The sequence below is a fragment of the Sceloporus occidentalis genome, unplaced genomic scaffold (assembly GCF_023333645.1).
Source record: "Sceloporus occidentalis isolate IW3139 unplaced genomic scaffold, rSceOcc1.0.p SCAF_74, whole genome shotgun sequence".
Classification (NCBI taxonomy): domain Eukaryota; kingdom Metazoa; phylum Chordata; class Lepidosauria; order Squamata; family Phrynosomatidae; genus Sceloporus; species Sceloporus occidentalis.
The window spans coordinates 5013548-5033063 of record NW_028317054.1 but is presented as its reverse complement, the minus strand read 5'-3'; the positions used below and the strand labels follow the sequence as shown (position 1 = coordinate 5033063).

General features: G+C 39.5%; 1 protein-coding gene across 1 annotated transcript in view; it reads left to right on the top strand.

The window, feature by feature from the left end:
* The window catches only part of LOC149286002 (titin-like), a 200452-nt gene that overhangs the window by 178992 nt on the left and 1944 nt on the right, over positions 1-19516 (top strand). Inside the window, exons 231-254 of the mRNA XM_089494688.1 lie at positions 8-301; positions 883-1170; positions 1326-1625; positions 1710-3776; positions 3884-4186; positions 4477-4782; positions 5008-5298; positions 5395-5694; positions 5792-6097; positions 6444-6749; positions 6836-7117; positions 7210-7803; positions 7896-8183; positions 8271-8570; positions 8873-9175; positions 9313-9615; positions 9700-10284; positions 10401-10706; positions 10821-11120; positions 11306-11881; positions 11982-12287; positions 12381-12974; positions 13079-18987; positions 19350-19503. Of these exons, the coding sequence (XP_089350814.1) occupies positions 8-301; positions 883-1170; positions 1326-1625; positions 1710-3776; positions 3884-4186; positions 4477-4782; positions 5008-5298; positions 5395-5694; positions 5792-6097; positions 6444-6749; positions 6836-7117; positions 7210-7803; positions 7896-8183; positions 8271-8570; positions 8873-9175; positions 9313-9615; positions 9700-10284; positions 10401-10706; positions 10821-11120; positions 11306-11881; positions 11982-12287; positions 12381-12974; positions 13079-18987; positions 19350-19503 (15561 nt within the window). The remainder of the gene's footprint in view (positions 1-7; positions 302-882; positions 1171-1325; positions 1626-1709; positions 3777-3883; positions 4187-4476; positions 4783-5007; positions 5299-5394; positions 5695-5791; positions 6098-6443; positions 6750-6835; positions 7118-7209; positions 7804-7895; positions 8184-8270; positions 8571-8872; positions 9176-9312; positions 9616-9699; positions 10285-10400; positions 10707-10820; positions 11121-11305; positions 11882-11981; positions 12288-12380; positions 12975-13078; positions 18988-19349; positions 19504-19516) is intronic.

The following is a 19516-nucleotide window of genomic DNA, read 5'->3' as shown; positions in this document are numbered from 1 at the left end:
TCTTCAGATCCACCTGGAACACCTGACTATATTGATGTAACCAGAGAAACAGTAACACTTAAGTGGAATCCACCTCTGCGTGATGGAGGTAGTAAAATTGTGGCCTACAGCATTGAAAAACGCCAAGCAAATGATCGCTGGCTCCGATGCAACTTTACCGATGTTTCAGAATGCCAATACACAGTAACTGGTCTGAGCCCAGGTGACCGTTATGAATTTAGAATAATTGCAAGGAATGCTGTTGGGACAATAAGCCCACCTTCACAATCTTCCGGATACATAATGACCAGAGACGATAGCAGTAAGTATCATCAGGTTTTTGTTTCACTTATGTAAACTCTTTCTCTTGAAGTTGACCTCTCCAATGTCTAGTTCCTTAAAAACTGTTTGAGTGATTCATTTTAACCTTTGTACTCTTTACATTGTTTATCCTATGCCCAGTGTTTCTAAAGGGGGTTCCCTAGAAGACATGCAGTGTCACAGGCCTCTAACTTTTCTCACCAGAACACATTTAACTTCTTATGTGCTGTACTCTCCTACATACCATAATTTCACAAGGAGCATAATTGCTTTGAGAGAAACATCACACAAAACATTAAAAAAATATTTACAATTATATTGAATTATCAAGTTTCTTTATATGATTTAGATTATGAACACAAAATCCATTAGTAATTAAGCATGGCAATGATGACAAATATTTAACACATAAACTGGCTAGCTTATTAATATTTCTACATTATGATTTTTTTCAAATTATGACTCATTTTAACCTAATCTACTAAAATTGTGAATGTGTTTCGTGTAAGCAGCATTCTCTGTGCTTACAATATACTTTCATCACTCTTTTGTAATACTCATTTATTTATTCATTAATTTCAGTTGCTCCATTTATTGAATTTGGCCCTGAACACTTTGAAGGGCTTACTGTCAAGGCTGGGGAAACCATCAGAGTCAAAGCCTTAATCACAGGGCGACCAGTACCTTCAGTAACTTGGCTGAAAGATGGAAAAGAAATCGACAAGAAGCTGGGTGTTGAAATCAGCACTGCTATTGGATACAGCTCAATATTTGTCAGGGATGCCACACGTGATCACCGTGGTGTATATACCGTGGAAGCCAAGAATTCTTCAGGCACCAAAAAAGCTGAGATGACAATACGTGTACAAGGTACGTCTGAATTATATTCTTTAAAAAAAATGTAAGGTTTTGGAATATTTCCTAATTTCCTAGATACTATAACACCTGCAATAGTTGTAGCTATTCACTTTTAACTTTGTATCATACAATAAATTATTGTAACACTGTTATTTCATTTTATTTAGATACACCCGGACAAGTTGGTGGACCTATAAGATACAGTAATATAACTGGAGAAAAGTTAAACTTATGGTGGGATCCTCCTGCAAATGATGGCTGTGCTGCAATAACTCACTATGTCATTGAAAAACGAGAGACCAGCCGATTATCCTGGGCACAAATTGAAGACAATTGTGAAGCATGCTCATACAACGTAACCAAGTTAATCAAGGGCAATGAGTACCAGTTCCGTATATCTGCAGCAAACAAGTTTGGAGTCGGCAGACCACTTGATTCAGAACCAGTTGTTGCTCAAATACAATACAGTAAGTGGACTTTGTGTGGCTCCCTAAATAACTATTGCCGAATTTAATAAGCATTATTTTCATGCCTTATTATTTTACTTTCAGCTGTCCCAGATGCACCTGATGTTCCAGATGCTACCCATGTAACTGGTGATAGCATTATTGTCACCTGGGGAAGACCTAAATCTGATGGTGGAAATGAAATCAAACATTATATTCTAGAAAGAAGGGAGAAGAAGAGCTTGCGATGGGTAAAAGTGCCAAGCAAAAAACCCATTACTGAGACTAGGTTTAGGGTTACTAGTCTAATAGAAGGAAATGAATATGAATTCCGGGTCATGGCAGAAAACGAGGCAGGTATAGGGCCTTCTAGCGGAATATCAAGACTAATCAAATGTAAAGAACCTGTGAATCCTCCAAGTGCACCAAGCATTGTCAAGGTGACAGATACAACAAAAACATCTGTTAGCCTGGAATGGACCAAGCCAGCATTTGATGGTGGTATGGAGATTATTGGGTATATCATAGAAATGTGCAAAGCTGATCTTGGTGAGTGGCACAAAGTGAATGCTGAAGCTGTCATTGCTACCAAGTATACAGTTGTTGACCTTGAGGCAGGCGAGGAATACAAATTTAGGGTTTCTGCAGTGAATGGAGCAGGCAAAGGAGACAGCTGTGAAGTACCGGCTAAAGTTCAGACTACAGACAGACTGACCTCTCCTGAAATTGAAATTGATGCTAATTTCAAACAGACACACATTGTTAGAGCTGGGGCGAGCATCCGCCTCTTTATTGCATTCAAAGGAAGACCTACTCCCACAGCACTCTGGACAAAAACAGATTCTGACCTCAGTGTAAGAGCTGACATTCACACAACAGACTCATTTAGCACATTAACTGTGGAGGACTGTAATAGATACGATGCTGGAAAATACACTTTCACGGTAGAAAATAACAGTGGCAGCCGGTCTATTACATTTACTGTCAAAGTGTTGGATTCCCCTGGTCCACCAGGTGCTATTACCTTCAAGGATGTCACCAGAGGATCAATTACATTGCTCTGGGATGCACCAATTAACGATGGAGGTGCACGTATTCACCATTACATTGTGGAAAGGAGAGAAGCAAGTCGCCGTAGCTGGCAGGTTGTCAGTGAAAAATGCACTAGACAGATCATTAAAGTCACAGATCTCGTAGAAGGCTTGCCATACTACTTCCGGGTTTCTGCAGAAAATGAATATGGTGTAGGTGAGCCCTATGAAACACCAGAACCAATAGTGGCTACTGAAGAGCCTGCCCCACCAAAGAGATTAGATATCATTGACACAAGCAAATCATCTGTATCGTTAGCTTGGCTTAAACCTGAACATGATGGTGGAAGTCGTATCTCTTCATATCTCATTGAAATGAAGCAGCGAGGCTCAGACAACTGGATTGAAGCTGGTCAAACGAAAAACCTTACTCTGACCATTCAAAATCTCACAGAAAATACTGAATATGAATTCCGTGTCCGTGCCAAAAATGATGCTGGATACAGTGAACCAAGAGATGCCTTCTCTTCTGTCATTATTAAGGAACCTCAAATTGAGCCAACAGCAGATCTTAGCGGGATAACCAGACAACTCATCACTTGCAAAGCAGGAAGCAATTTCACTATTGACATCCCAATAAGTGGGCGCCCAGTTCCAAAGGTAACATGGAAACTTGAAGAAATGAGACTTAAGGAAACAGACAGGGTGAGCATTAAAACAACAAAAGAGAGGACAACCTTGACTGTTAAAGACAGTATGAGAGGTGACTCTGGTAGATACTATCTGACACTGGAAAATACAGCTGGAGTGAAAACTTTCACAGTTACAGTAATCGTGATTGGAAGACCAGGTGCAGTTACAGGACCAATTGAAGTATCTTCTATATCAGCCGACTCATGTGTATTGTCATGGGCAGAACCCGAGGATAATGGTGGAACCGACATTACAAACTACATTGTTGAAAAACGTGAATCTGGCACAACAGCCTGGCAGCTTGTTAACTCTAGTGTGAAGCGCACACAAATCAAAGTCACTCATCTGACCAAATATATGGAATACACTTTCCGTGTCAGCGCAGAAAATAGATTTGGCGTAAGCAAGCCTATGGAATCTTCTCCCATTGTGGCTGAACATCCTTTTGGTAAGGCTTTTTTTAAGTTGATTTGTGGTCTTCTCTTGTTTTAATTTTAAAAAAGTTTTGCTTTGTAATTGTCAAGTGACATGTTTGTTTTCTATATATATTATTAGTTCCTCCAAGTCCACCAACCAGACCAGAAGTATATTCTGTATCTGCCAATGCCATGGCTATACGGTGGGAGGAACCATACCATGACGGCGGAAGCAAAGTAACAGGATACTGGATTGAAAAGAAAGAACGTAACACCATCCTTTGGGTGAAGGATAACAAACTCCCATGCTTTGAATGCAATTACAAAGTCACCGGATTGGTTGAAGGTCTTGAGTATCAGTTTAGAGCATATGCACTGAACGCTGCTGGAATTAGCAAAGCCAGTGAAGCATCAAGACCTGCAATGGCCCAAAATCCTGTTGGTATGTATACATTAGACTTAAAACCAAAATACCAAAATTACATGAAAAGAAAAAGGAAAATCTAACAACATTTGCTCATACAATATAACAAATAGGCATTATGGATTTTTTACTTTTCCTTTTTTAAGCCAAAATTTATGTTTTGAGTGTAAATTACTCCCAAATATTGCCACAAAACTGGTGAAAAAGGACTGAAAATGTTTAGCTGTGTTAATACACTCCACTCTAACATTCCAGTGTGGCTTAGACATAATAAAAAATATCATGTGTTTTCTTATTTTTACTCCTAGATCCACCAGGAAAACTAGAAGTAACAGATGTCACAAGATCTTCTGTGTCTTTGAGCTGGTCTCCTCCACTTTATGACGGTGGCAGCAAAGTTGTTGGCTACATTGTAGAACGCAAACCATTTAATGAGGCTGGAGAAGGACGTTGGCTGAAGTGCAATTATACTACCGTTTCTGAAACTTCCTTTAGTGTTACAGCCCTAAGCGAGGGAGAAGTTTATGAGTTCCGTGTTCTTGCCAAAAACGCATCTGGTGTCATAAGCGCTCCGTCACAGTCCACCGGTGCTGTAACCTGCATGGATGAGTATTGTAAGTATTGACTTTAAAAGGTTCATGCATTTAATTGATATGGTAGCATTGCAAACTGGCTTCAAGTTAGTTTCTAATGGAAAATGTTCAATGTATACATTTAGTATTTCAGAACAATTTTGTGCTATAAGGTACTGAAATTCTACAATTAAAAATGTTTAAACAATGCTATGAAAAACTCATCTGTAGCTTAATCTAATACTTTACATTTTTTCTCTAACCCAGCTCCACCCAAAGCTGAACTTGACAGTAGGTTACAAGGAGATGTAGTGACCATCAGGGCCGGATCTGATCTTGTTCTTGATGCTTCTATTGGTGGTAAACCAGAACCAAAGGTATTCTGGTCTAAAGGCGACAAGGAACTGGAACTCTGTGAAAAGATCTCTCTGCAATATACCAGCAAACGGGCTGTTGCCATTGTCAAATTCTGTGACAGAGGTGATACCGGAAAATACACATTAACTGTCAAGAATGCAAGTGGAACAAAATCTGTTTCCGTGCTGGTTAAAGTACTCGGTATGTATATTCACTCTTTTAAATGCATTGTGCCTTTCAAATTGTAATGCCAAATACTATGTACTTACTGACATGTGATTTGTTATCTTTATTTAGATTCACCGGGACCTTGTGCAGGCAAAATTACTATAAGCAGAGTTACAGATGAAAAGTGTACTCTAGCATGGAATCCACCAAAAGAGGATGGAGGTGCAGAGATAACACACTACATTGTAGAAAGACGTGAAACCAGTAGACTCAACTGGGTATTTGTTGAACCAGAATGTCCGACACTATCATGCAATGTGACAAGACTTATCAAAAACAACGAATACGTATTCCGAGTCAGAGCAGTCAATAAATATGGACCAGGTGTTCCACTTGAAACAGAACCTATCATTGCAAAGAACACGTTCAGTAAGTAGAGTTTTTTTGCCGTCATCTTGAAGGGTGTAGTTTAATGGGTAATAATTGAGGTTCCCTTACTAAATTTTGTTTTCTGTGTTTCCTACAGCAATTCCATCACCACCCGGCGCACCAGAGGTTGTCGGAATTGGCAAAGAGCACATCATTATTCAGTGGCTTAAGCCTGAATCAGATGGCGGCAGTGAAATCAGCACCTATGTTGTGGATAAGCGTGAAAAGAAGAGTGTGAGATGGACGAGAGTGAACAGGGATTATACAGTTTATGATACACGATTGAAGATCACTGGATTACTTGAAGGAAGTGAATATCAATTCCGTGTCAGTGCGGTCAATGCTGCAGGAAACAGTGAACCAAGTGATTCTTCTCAGTATATTCTGTGCAAGGAACCCACATGTAAGTATTTCAAATGCTGGTATTAGAAGACAGACACACAGGATTGTTTTAGCACTACGAAGGGGTTTTGAGACAAATTTAAATTATAATTATACTAAATCTCTTCATTAAATTGGGGGGGGGTTCAGTGTAGCTGTGTATTTCTCAATTCTTAAAATCTTGTGACCAAAATCTACTCGGCAACGTTTCATGTGGAAGATAATACTATTATACTGTATATATTGTATATACTGTAAACAGCATTATTGCCGTTAAGAATGCAGATCAGAAAAAAATGGGCAGACTAGTTGGACTGAATGTTTTTTATTTGCCATAAAATTATATGTTTTCTGGGTTTTTTTTCCAGACACTCCAGCTTCTCCCTCTGCTCCACGAGTTGTAGATACCACCAAGCAGAGTATTAGCTTGGCATGGTCAAAACCAACATACGATGGAGGTTCAGATATTTTGGGCTATGTCCTTGAAATGCAGGAAGAAGGCACTGAACAGTGGTACAGACCACATACAACAGCTGTTATCAGAAACACTGAGTTTACAGTGACATCTCTGAAACAAAACCAGAAATACAGTTTTAGGGTTGCTGCCACAAACATCAACGGCATTAGTGACTTCAGCGAATCCTGTGCTACAATTGAGCCTGCTGAAAGGATAGGTATGTAAACTATTTTATGCAGTTTACCCCGTAAACTACAGCACTTGAACTGTACTAATAATGGATAATTTAATTTATTTTACTAGAAATCCCAGACCTGGAGCTTGCTGATGACCTCAAGAAAATTGTTACTGTCAGAGCTGGTGGCTCTTTGCGTCTCATGGTATCTGTATCTGGACGACCATCTCCAGTAATTACTTGGAGAAAGGAGGGTGTTGACCTTGCAAGCCGTGCCATCATTGATATTACAGATAGCTACACTTTACTTGTAGTTGAAAAGGTCAACAGATATGATGCCGGAAAGTACATTGTCGAGGCCGTCAATCAGTCCGGCAAGAAATCTGCTACAGTTGTTGTCAAAGTCTATGGTACGATATACGCCATCACATACTTTTTACTTCATAAAACATATTTTTATAATGGATAGCATAACAATAATACTGTGAATTGTTTTTTTTAGATTCCCCTGGCCCTTGTGGCTCAGTGAAAGTAAAGGAAGTATCCAGGGATTCAGTCACCATTACTTGGGATGTGCCATCTCTAGATGGTGGTGCTCCAATAAATAATTACATTATCGAAAGGCGTGAAGCTGCTATGAGAGCTTTCAAGACTGTAACTACCAAATGCAACAAGACTATTTACAGAGTAACTGGCCTTGTCGAAGGAAATATGTACTACTTCAGAGTACTACCAGAAAACATTTACGGAATTGGTGAACCCTGTGAAACATCAGATGCAGTCTTAGTTTCTGAGGTGCCAATGTTGCCACAGAAATTGGAAATTGTTGATATTACCAAATCAACAGTGTCCCTTGCATGGGAGAAACCACTTCACGATGGAGGCAGCAGACTAACTGGCTATGTGATTGAGGCCTGTCGGGCTGGCACAGAAAAATGGATGAAAGTAGCCACACTGAAGCCCACTGTGCTTGATTATACTATAACATCATTGAATGAAGGTGAACAATATTTGTTCAGAGTTAGAGCACAAAATCAGAAGGGTGTCTCTGAACCTCGTGAAATTGTAACTGCAGTAACTGTACAGGATCAGAGAGGTATGTGGACCAAATGTTGCTACAAGAATGTTGTCACTCTAGGATACATAAATGCCAATTCATTGCTAACATTGATGTGTCTTCATTTGTAGTGCTTCCTACCATTGATCTGGCTGGAATACCCCAGAAGACTGTGCACGTTCATGCTGGCAGGCCCATTGAGCTAGCCTTACCCATTCATGGTCGCCCTCCTCCAGCTGTTTCTTGGTTCTTTTCTGGGTCTAAAATAAAAGAAGTTGATCGTGTTAAGATTGAAACTGTAAATAAAGTAGCTAAGTTAACTATCCGGGAGACTACTATTAATGATACTGGAGATTATACACTTGAACTTAAGAACATAACCGGAACCGCTACTGAATCAATAAAAGTCATCATTCTTGGTGAGTATATATTGCACTGTGCTCCTGGATTTCTTCTCCTGACAGCTAAACCATTCTAACACTGATTCTGTATTTATACCAAAACAGACAAACCTGGAGCTCCTACTGGACCGATTGTGATTGATGAAGTTGATGCTACATCTGTTGCAATTTCTTGGCAACCACCACAGATGGATGGTGGAGCTACAATCAGTGGCTACATAGTGGAACAACGGGATGCTCACCGCCCTGGATGGCTGCCAGTCTCTGAGTCTGTCACAAGAACGATGTTTAAATTCACTAGACTTACCGAAGGAACGGAATATGTGTTCCGTGTTGCTGCTACAAATCGCTTTGGCATTGGTTCCTACTTGCAGTCAGATATTGTAGAGTGCAAGAGCAGAATCAGTAAGTGATGTTTGATATAAATACTAGGATAATATCAAATATTGATTGTATAATAGGAAAATATGCTCTTTGGACCTATGTTTATTGCATTGTATGTTTAAATAATAATATAATTTGATTCTCATGCTTTTTCTTAACCTGGGAATGTCAGGAATGCAGTGTGCCATAATGTTTTTTAAAAAAGTGTTGTAGTAAATATTACATTTTTAAATAGATGCAATGCATGTTTTACTTCCAGCTGTTTCAAAGTAACCATTTTATTTTGTTGTCAATTACTAATTTGTGCCATATTTTTTTTTCAGGTATTCCTGGACCACCAGAAACTCCTCAAGTGTTTGACGTCACACGAGATGGAATGACAATAACTTGGAATCCACCTGGTGAGGATGGAGGATCGCCAGTTGTTGGCTATATTGTGGAACGTAAAGAAGTCAGAGCAGATCGATGGGTCCGTGCAAACAAAGTACCAGTGACAATGACACGCTATCGTTCTACTGGGCTTATTGAAGGCTTAGAATATGAACATCGTGTCACAGCTATCAATGCAAGAGGCCCTGGAAAACCGAGCCGTTCATCTACATCTGCTGTAGCTATGGATCCAATAGGTAAATGACACTCTGTTACCAAAAAAATGTAATCTCTTTTGTTTTAATACTACTACTAATTTATTCAGGGCTTCAGTGTATCCACATGAAGACTATTTTCGAAGTGGTATTTACTGTATATCTTGCTTTTTTTGTAGCCCCTCCTGGAAAACCTCAGAATCCAAGGGTTACAGACACCACCAGAACATCTGTTTCTTTGGCTTGGAGTCCACCAGAAGAAGAAGGAGGATCTAAGGTTTCTGGCTACTTAATTGAAATGCAAAAGGTTGATCAGTTTGAATGGACAAAATGCAATACCACTCCAACTAAGATATGTGAATACACTCTCACACACCTCCCTCAAGGAGCAGAATATAGGTTCCGTTTGGTAGCATGTAATGCTGGTGGACCAGGAGAACCAGCTGATGTACCAGGAACTGTGAAAATCACAGAAATGCTTGGTAAGTCATTTAAACCGCTAAATTTGTTCACAAAAGTTTATAAATGAGCTGTCTTATCTTACAACATTACCTTTTTTTCTTCAGAATATCCTGATTATGAATTGGAAGGAAAGTATCGTGAAGGACTTGTCGTAAGACAAGGTAGTGCAATCAGGATATCAATACCAATCAAGGGTAAACCTATCCCAATATGTAAATGGACCAAAGAAGGTCGTGATGTAAGCAAGAGAGCTATGATTGCAACATCCGATACACATACTGAACTTGTCATTAAAGATGCTGTTAGAGAAGATACTGGGACATATGACTTAATCCTTGAAAACAAATGTGGTAAAAAGGCTGTATACATTAAGGTGAGAGTCATTGGAAGCCCAGATTCCCCAGAAGGTCCACTAGAGTATGATGACATCCAGGCCCGATCTGTACGCGTTAGCTGGAGAGCACCTGCAGATGATGGTGGTTCTGACATCCTTGGCTACATTGTCGAAAGACGAGAAGTGCCCAACACAGCTTGGTACACAGTTGATTCAAGAGTGAAAGGAACATCCTTAGTGGTTAAAGGTCTTAAAGAAAATGTGGAGTACCATTTCCGTGTTTCCTGCGAAAACCAGTTTGGCATTAGTCGGCCATTAAAGTCAGAGGAGCCTGCAATACCAAAGACACCTCTGAGTAAGTATTTTTTTTATTAATGTTTACATTATTTTTCATACCATACTCAAACATCTAATGCTGTGAGATGATTAATATTTGGATATTGAAACAATATTTTAACATTCAATCTGTAGATGTCCCAGAGCCTCCAAGCAACCCACCAGAAATACTGGATGTTACAAAGAGCACCATCAGCCTGTCTTGGTCTCGATCTAGGGATGATGGTGGTTCACGTGTTACAGGATATTATATAGACCGTAAAGAGACAACCACAGATAAATGGGTTCGACACAACAAGACCCAGATCACTACTACCATGTATACAATCACTGGTCTTTTGCCTGATGCTGAATACCAGTTCCGCATTTTAGCACAAAATGATATAGGCATAAGCGAAGCAAGTCCGGCATCTGATCCTATTATTTGCAAAGATCCATTTGGTAAGTTGATCCAAACACTCAAAATTGCTTTATCTAAAGTTACTGAAAACATCTATTTTGATTTAGCGTACCATTAAAATATAAATACATAACGTTCATGTTTGCATTTTACAGACAAACCAAGTCAACCAGGTGAGATTGAAATTACATCTATATCAAAGGATAGTATAACTATACAGTGGGAGAAACCAGAGTGTGATGGTGGAAAAGAGATTCTTGGATACTGGATTGAATATCGCCAGTCTGGAGACAGTGCATGGAAAAAATGCAACAAAGAACGCATTAAAGACAAGCAGTTCACCATTGGCGGCTTGCTGGAAGCCACTGAATATGAATTCAGGGTGTTTGCTGAAAATGAAACTGGAACAAGCAGACCTCGTAGAACAGCGATGACAGTAAAGACTAAGCTAACATGTGAGTTTTTATATTTCATTGCTGGACATTATGTCTTAACCAAAGGCTATATCTGTTCATTCATTTTAACTTAATTTGCTTAGTAGTAAAAGTGAAGTATCAAAATACCATAGTAAAGACAAAGATTATGCTGCACTGTTATGCATATACATTCTATATAATTAATATATATATATTTTATGCAGCTGGAGAAGCGCCTGGTTTGAGACAAGAAATTAAGGATGTTACAATCAAACTGGGAGAAAGTGCTAAACTAACCTGCCAGATAGTTGGAAGACCGCTACCCGACATCAAATGGTACCGTTTTGGCAAAGAACTGGTTCAGAGTCGCAAATACAAAATGTCTTCAGATGGACGTAACCACATCTTGACTGTTTTGACCGAAGAGCAGGAAGATGAAGGTCTTTATACTTGTGTGGCCATTAATGATGTTGGAGAGATTGAAACAAGTGGCAAATTACTTTTGGAAGCTACTCCTCAATTCCATCCTGGATTTCCATTAAAAGAGAAATATTATGCCGGGGTTGGAACAACTCTTCGTCTTCATGTTGCGTATATTGGAAGGCCAGTACCTGCCATTACTTGGTTCCATGGCAAAAAGCCATTGAAAACATCAGAAAACATCACAATTGAGAACACAGAGCACTATACTCACCTGGTCATAAAGAACGTACAACATAAAACTCATGCTGGCAAATACAGAGTGCAGCTTAGCAACATTCTTGGGACTGTTGATACTGTACTCAATGTGGAAATACAAGGTAAATGTTTTATTTATATATTTTTGCTGTTGTTACTTTTATTCCCATTTTCTATGTTTTCAAAGCCATGTGTGCCTAATAACTATCCTCTTTTAAACAGACAAACCAGATAAACCAGCAGGTCCAATTGTGGTTGATGCATTACTGAAAAATTCTGTAGTAATCAGCTGGAAACCACCTGAAGATGATGGTGGTTGTTTAGTAACAAACTATGTTGTGGAGCGCTGCGAAGCCAAAGAAGGAAAAGAGTGGCATCTGGTGTCCTCTGCTATTTCTGGAACAACATGCAGAATCTTAAACCTGACTGAAAATGCTGGCTACTATTTCCGTGTCTCTGCTCAGAACTTATATGGTATCAGTGAACCCCTGGAAATTCCATCAGTTGTTGTAATTAAGAGTCCATTTGGTAAGTAACATGAAAAACTAAAAATTATAATAAACACATGCTTTATTAGTAAAACCCACCTAACTGCTAAATAATTTTGTTTGTTGCTAACAGAAAAACCAGGCCCACCCATTAAGCCAGTGGTTACTGCAATCACAAAGGATTCCTGTGTTATTTCATGGAGACCTCCAGCAAGTGATGGAGGAGCAAAGATTACAAATTACTATCTTGAGAAGAAAGAGAAGAAGCAGAACAAATGGATCTCCGTCACAACAGAGGAAATCCGTGAAACTGTCTATTCAGTCCTAGGACTCATTGAAGGCCTTGAGTATGAATTCCGTGTTAAATGTGAAAACCTCGGTGGTGAAAGTGAATGGAGTGAAGTATCTGATCCCATCACACCTAAATCAGATGTACCTATCCGGGCTCCTCAATTCAAGGAAGAACTAAGAAATCTCAATGTGAAATACAAGAGTAATGCAACCTTTGTCTGTAAGATCATTGGCCATCCCAAACCTGTAATTAAATGGTTTAAACAAGGCAAGGAGATCCTTCCTGATGGAGAAAAGGTGAAACTGCAGGAATTCAAAGGTGGATATTATCAACTGGTTATTACAAATGCCACAGAAGAGGACTCCACTGTTTATCAAGTGAGAGCCACTAACCAAGGAGGATCTATTTCAGCTACAGCATCATTGGATGTTGAAGGTATTTATACATTTATACATTTTGCACCACTTGTTTGTGTATAAGAAAATGCATGTCTTCATCTCCATAATAACTATTATAAATCTATTTCTGTTTTAATGCAGTTCCTGCTAAAATCAATCTACCTAAACACCTGGAAGGAATGGGAGCCGTTCATGCCCTAAGAGGTGAAGTTGTCAGTATAAAAATACCATTCTCCGGAAGACCAGATCCAGTCATCACATGGCAGAAAGGACAGGATCTCATTGATAACAATGGACAGTATCAAGTAATTGTCACACGGTCATTCACTTCATTGGTATTTTCCAATGGTGTGGAGAGGAAGGATGCTGGCTTTTATGTTGTCTGTGCAAAGAACAGATTTGGCATTGATCAAAAGACTGTTGAGCTTGATGTGGCTGATGTCCCTGACCCACCAAGAGGGCTTAAAGTGAGCGATATTTCAAGAGATTCTGTTAACTTAACATGGAATCCACCAGCTACTGACGGTGGTAGTAAAATCACAAACTACATTATTGAGAAATGTGCCACAACAGCAGAAAGATGGATTCGTGTTGCACAGTCACGTGAAACCAGATATACTGTGGTTAACTTGTTTGGCAAAACCAGATATCAATTCAGAGTAATTGCAGAAAATAAATTTGGACAGAGCCAACCGTCTGAGCCAACAGACCCAGTGGTAACAAAGGAGGATAAGACAAGAATGCTGAATTATGATGATGAAGTATCTGAGACAACAGAGGTTTCCAAAGTGAAAGCAGTACACTCGTCAACAAAAGTTCTCCATGAAAAATTCTCAATTGCTGAAGAGCTTGGAAATGGACAGTTTGGAATTGTTCATCGCTGCATTGAAAATGTTTCCAAGAAAACTTATCTGGCCAAGTTTGTTAAAGTAAAAGGTGCAGATCAAGTTGCAGTGAAGAAGGAAATTTCTATTCTTAACATTGCTCGCCACAGAAATATCTTATACATGTATCAATCATTTGAAAGCCTTGAGGAACTGGTGATGATCTTTGAATTCATCTCTGGAGTAGACATCTTTGAAAGGATCAACACCTCAGGATTTGAACTCAGTGAACGAGAGATTGTATCCTATGTGAGACAAGTCTGTGAAGCTCTTGAATTCCTTCATTCTAATAGCATCGGACACTTTGATATCAGACCTGAGAATATCATTTATTACACAAGAAGAAGCTCAACCATTAAAATTACTGAGTTTGGACAGGCTAGACACCTGACACCTGGAGACAGTTTTAGAATTCAGTTTACTGCTCCAGAATATTATGCACCAGAAGTCCATCAACATGACTTAGTCAGCTCAGGAACAGACATGTGGTCTGTTGGTACTCTGGCTTATGTTCTTTTAAGCGGACTTAATCCATTTTCTGCTGAAACAAATCAACAAATAATTGAACATATTACCAATGCTGAATATAACTTTGAAGATGAAGCATTTAAAGATGTGTCTGTAGAAGCAATGGATTTCATAGACCGCCTTATGGTGAAAGAACGGAAGACTCGCATGACTGCAGCTGAGGCACTTGAACACCAGTGGTTGAAACAGAAGACTGAAAAAATAAGCACAAAAGTCATTAAGACTCTGAGACACAGACGCTACTATCAGAGTTTGATAAAGAAGGAAGTTAACTTTGTGGTCTCTGTTGCCCGGATCTCTTGTGGAGGTGCCATTAGATCCCAGAAGGGCGTCACAGTTGCTAAAGTCAAAGTTGCTTCAATTGAAATTGGACCTCTGGCTGGACAGATATCCCATGCTGTTGGAGAAGAAGGAGGATATGCTAGATTTTCATGTAAAATTGAAAACTATGACCAGTCCACACAAGTTACATGGTACTCTGGCATTCGTCAACTGGAAAATAGTGACAAGTATGAGATATCATATAATGAAGGTGTTGCTACAATCTATGTAAAATACATCACAAAAGCAGATGATGGCACCTACAGATGCAAAGTTGTCAATGACTATGGAGAGGATAGTTCATATGCTGAATTGTTTGTTAAAGGTGTCAGGGAGCAGTATGAATTCTACAGATGCAGAACAGTGAAGAAGGTAAAACGCCGATTGGATACCATGAGACTTTTGGAGAGACCACCAGAGTTTACCCTACCTCTGTTCAACCGTACAGCATATATTGGTGAAGATATCAGGTTTGGTGTAACAATAACTGTTCATCCTGATCCACAAGTAACATGGCTTAAATCTGGTCAGAAAATCAAACCAGGTGAGAATGACAAGAAATATACATTTGAGTCTGATAAAGGATTGTACCAACTGATCATCCACAAACTAACAACAGATGATGATGCCGAGTACACTGTTATAGCTAAGAACAGGTATGGTGAAGATAGCTGCAAAGCGAAATTAACTGTTATACCTCACCCAGCAGCAGCTGACAACACACTAAGACCAATGTTTAAACGCTTGCTTGCAAATGCTGAATGCCAAGAAGGCCAATCTGTCCGCTTTGAAATTAGGGTATCTGGCACACCAAAACCATCACTGGTATGGGAAAAGGATGGCCAGGTCTTGTCATTTGGTCCAACCATTGACATTATTCATGAAGGTCTGGATTACTATGCTCTTTTCATCAGAGATACTTTGCCAGAAGATTCAGGCTACTATAGAGTTACAGCTACTAACAGTGCTGGTTCTGCCAGTTGCCAGGCATATCTGAAGGTGGAACGTATGCGATATGTAAAGCGTGAATACAAATCAGAAGAAGAACGCAAGGTACGCGTTCAAAAACAAATTGACAAGACCCTCAGAATGGCAGAAATTCTTGCAGGGACAGATGTTGTTCCTTTGACTCCAGTTGCACAGCAGGCTCTAAGAGAAGCTGCTATTTTATATAAGCCAGCAGTGAGTACCAAAACTGTAAAAGGAGAATATGAAATTCGGAAGGAAGAGATAAAGAAAGAAGCAAAAATTATCCGTATGCCATATGAAATTCCAGAACCCCGTGTGCGTGCAGCAACCGCACTTGAAGAAGACCAGACAATTAAACAGTTTGTACCAATGTCTGAAATGAAATGGTACAAGAAATTAAGAGATCAATATGAAATGCCAGGACCTCTAGAACGCATTGTTCAAAAACGGCCAAAACGTATTCGCCTTTCAAGATGGGAACAATTCTATGTCATGCCTCTTCCACGCATTACTGATCAATATAAACCTAAATGGCGCATACCTAAACTATCACAGGATGATCTTGAAACTGTGAGACCAGCACGCCGCCGCACACCATCACCTGACTATGATCTCTATTACAGACCACGAAGGCGCTCTCTTGGAGATGTGTCTGATGATGAACTTCTTCTTTCTGTTGATGATTATTTGGCTATGAGAAGAGTTGAAGAGGAACGATTACGTCTAGAAGAAGAGCTGGAGCTTGGTTTTTCTGCCTCTCCTCCAAGTCGGAGTCCTCCAAGATTTGAGTTGTCAACCCTTCGATATACCTCACCTTCAGTTCATGTGAGCAGTGTGAAGAGAAGTGAAACAGATGCAAAGTATTCAAGTTACCATATTCCAACTAAAGAAGAAACAGGAACAAGTTATGCAGATCTTCGAGAACGCCATGCAAAAGCTGTATACAAACCACCTAAAGAAAAGCAAAGAATAATTGATGAAAGAGAGGACGAGGAATTACTCCGGCCTTATGCAACCACTCAACGACTTGCTGAATACAAAAGAGATCTTGAATATATGGAAAGAGAAGAAAAATACAGGATAAGCAGAAGAAGAGAAAGGGAAATAACCGAAATTACAGATATTGAAGAGGCTGAGGAGAGAGTGGAAGCCTCAAGGCATATACGTGAAACATCTCCAAGAGTTTCAAGATTACTTGGAAGAAGACGGTCACTTTCTCCTACTTATATTGAGTTAATGCGTCCTGTATCTGAACTCATAAGACCCAGGTCAAAGCCTGCAGAAGCTCATGAGCCAGAGAGAAGATCTCCAACACCTGAGAGAACAAGACCTCGGTCACCCAGCCCTGTTTCTAGTGAGCGGTCTCTTTCACGCTTTGAAAGAACAGCCCGATTCGACATATTTTCAAGATATGAGTCAATGAAGGCAGCTCTTAAAACACAGAAAACATCAGAACGAAAGTATGAAGTTTTAACTCAACAGCCTTTCACCTTGGATCATGCACCTCGTATAACTTTAAGAATGCGCTCTCACCGTGTGCCAGTTGGACAAAGTACCAGGTTCATCCTTAATGTACAGTCAAAACCAACAGGTGATGTCAGATGGTATCACAATGGCATTGAGATTCAAGAAAGCAGCAAGATCCACATAACCAATGTGAGTGGTGTTCTGACGCTTCAAATTATCGATTGTCAGCCTGAAGATAGTGGAACATATCGTGCGGTATGTACAAACTACAAAGGTGAAACCTCTGACTATGCTACACTAGATGTTTCAGGGGCAGACTATTCTACCTATATACCTAAACGCAAAGATGATGAAGTTCCCAAATCTGCTTTCCCGGAGTTACTAAAATCAGAGGATTATGCAGTTTCCTCATTTAAGAAGTCTTCAGAACTTGAGGTCAGCTCAGAGAGAAGGGAGGTCAGAGCACAAGTGACTGCATCAAGAGAATCCAGAGACTCTCATGAATATTATGCCTCTGAAGAAAAAAGGGTTTCTGCAGCTGAAGCCAGAGCCTTTGATGAAAGAACGGCACACAGGAAGTTTAAGACTTCTGACCCAGCAAAGATCTTAACCAGACCACAATCCCTCACAGTTTCTGAAGGTGAGAATGCTAGGTTTTCATGTGACTTTGATGGTGAACCAACACCAACTATTACATGGCTACTAGAAGGACAAACCATCGTATCTTCAGCTCGCCACCAAATAACATCAACAAAATATAAGTCTTCTTTTGAAATCACTTCTGTCAAGCTTTCTGATGAAGGAAGCTATACGGTAGTGGTGGAAAATTCAGAAGGTAAACAAGAAGCACACTTTAGTTTGACTATTAAACAGAGAAAGGCATTGGAAAAAAGCATTACTTCACCTCCCAGGGTAAAATCACCAGAACCCCACAAAAAATCTCATGACATAAAATCACCACGTCGAGTCAAATCTCCAGAGCCAGTTCCTTCAAGAGCTAAACCAACAAGCAAACACCCAGCAGAAAAAGTGCAGCTGCCAACTGTTGCAGCACCAAAGATTTCTAAAAACCTCAAGGCCACAGCCAGCAATGATAAAGTTAAAATGTCTTGTGCAGTGGAGAGCGCTATACTAAATGGAAGAGAGGTAACATGGCTGAAAGATGGCAAAAAACTAAAGGAAGATGGACATTATAGTTTCCATTATTCTGCAGATGGAACTTATGAGCTCACTATCCACAGCATATCAGAAGATGACCAGGGTGAATACATCTGCGAAGTCACCGGAGAAGGCGGTGTATCCAGAACATCTTTACAGTTTGTAGGGCGGGCCTTTAAAAGTGTATTCACTCAGGTATCAAGTGCCATTGAGACAAAGAAATCTGTTCAAAAGACCAAATCTGTATCTTCTCAAGAAAAGGCAGTGGTTCATGAGGAAGTCACTAAAACCGAATTAGTCTCTGAAGAAATCAAATCCACAGAGGTGAGAGCCTCAGCGAGTCATGTCAGTTTTAATGAGGGACAAAAGGTCTCTCTGAAAGCAAGCATACCAGGTGCGTCACAAGTAAAGTGGGTGCTTAATGGACTAGAATTGAAAAATTCTGAAGATTACAGATATGGCGTATCTGGCAATGATCAAACATTCACCATCAAGAAGGCCAGTTCTAAGGACCAAGGCATTCTTACCTGTGAAGCTAAAACAGAGCAAGGCATTATCAAATGCCAGTTCGACATGACACTTAGCAAGGATCGTTCAAATGCCCCAGAATTTGTTTATCAACCTAAGTCTCAAAATGTCAACGAAGGTCAAGTGGTCGTATTTACATGTGAAATAACCGGTGATCCCTCACCTGAAGTGGAATGGTTTAAAGACAACGTACTTGTAAGTAACCATTATATTCAAAATATAGCATTAATAACATTCGATTTACAATTCCATGCTAACAAAAAGAACATTAGAACTATAGTTATAACACAGATATTGTGGTACCTTCTAAAAATGTACCGTAGTTGTATCACACAACAATTAGTATTTGACCATCCTAATATTCAAATATGTGACTGTTAGAACTGTCGGTAATCATTATTATTATAATCGTTGTAGCCAATGGCACAGACACTTTTACTTATGCAGTACATGTACCTTTTATTTATAAATCTATTTCTCAGAAATGCATCATACTGTCTAAATAGGGTGATGTTATGCTGCTTTTTGTATTATTTATCTTTTCCTTTTTTTTTAAGATTTCTATTTCATCCCGCATAAGAGTGTCTCGTTCCAAAAACATCTACACTCTTGAGATTCAAAACACAACTGAAAAGGACAGTGGGAAATACACAATCAAAGCAAAAAATTACCATGGACAATGTTCTGCCACCGTATCCCTAAATGTTCTTCGTAAGTGATGTTC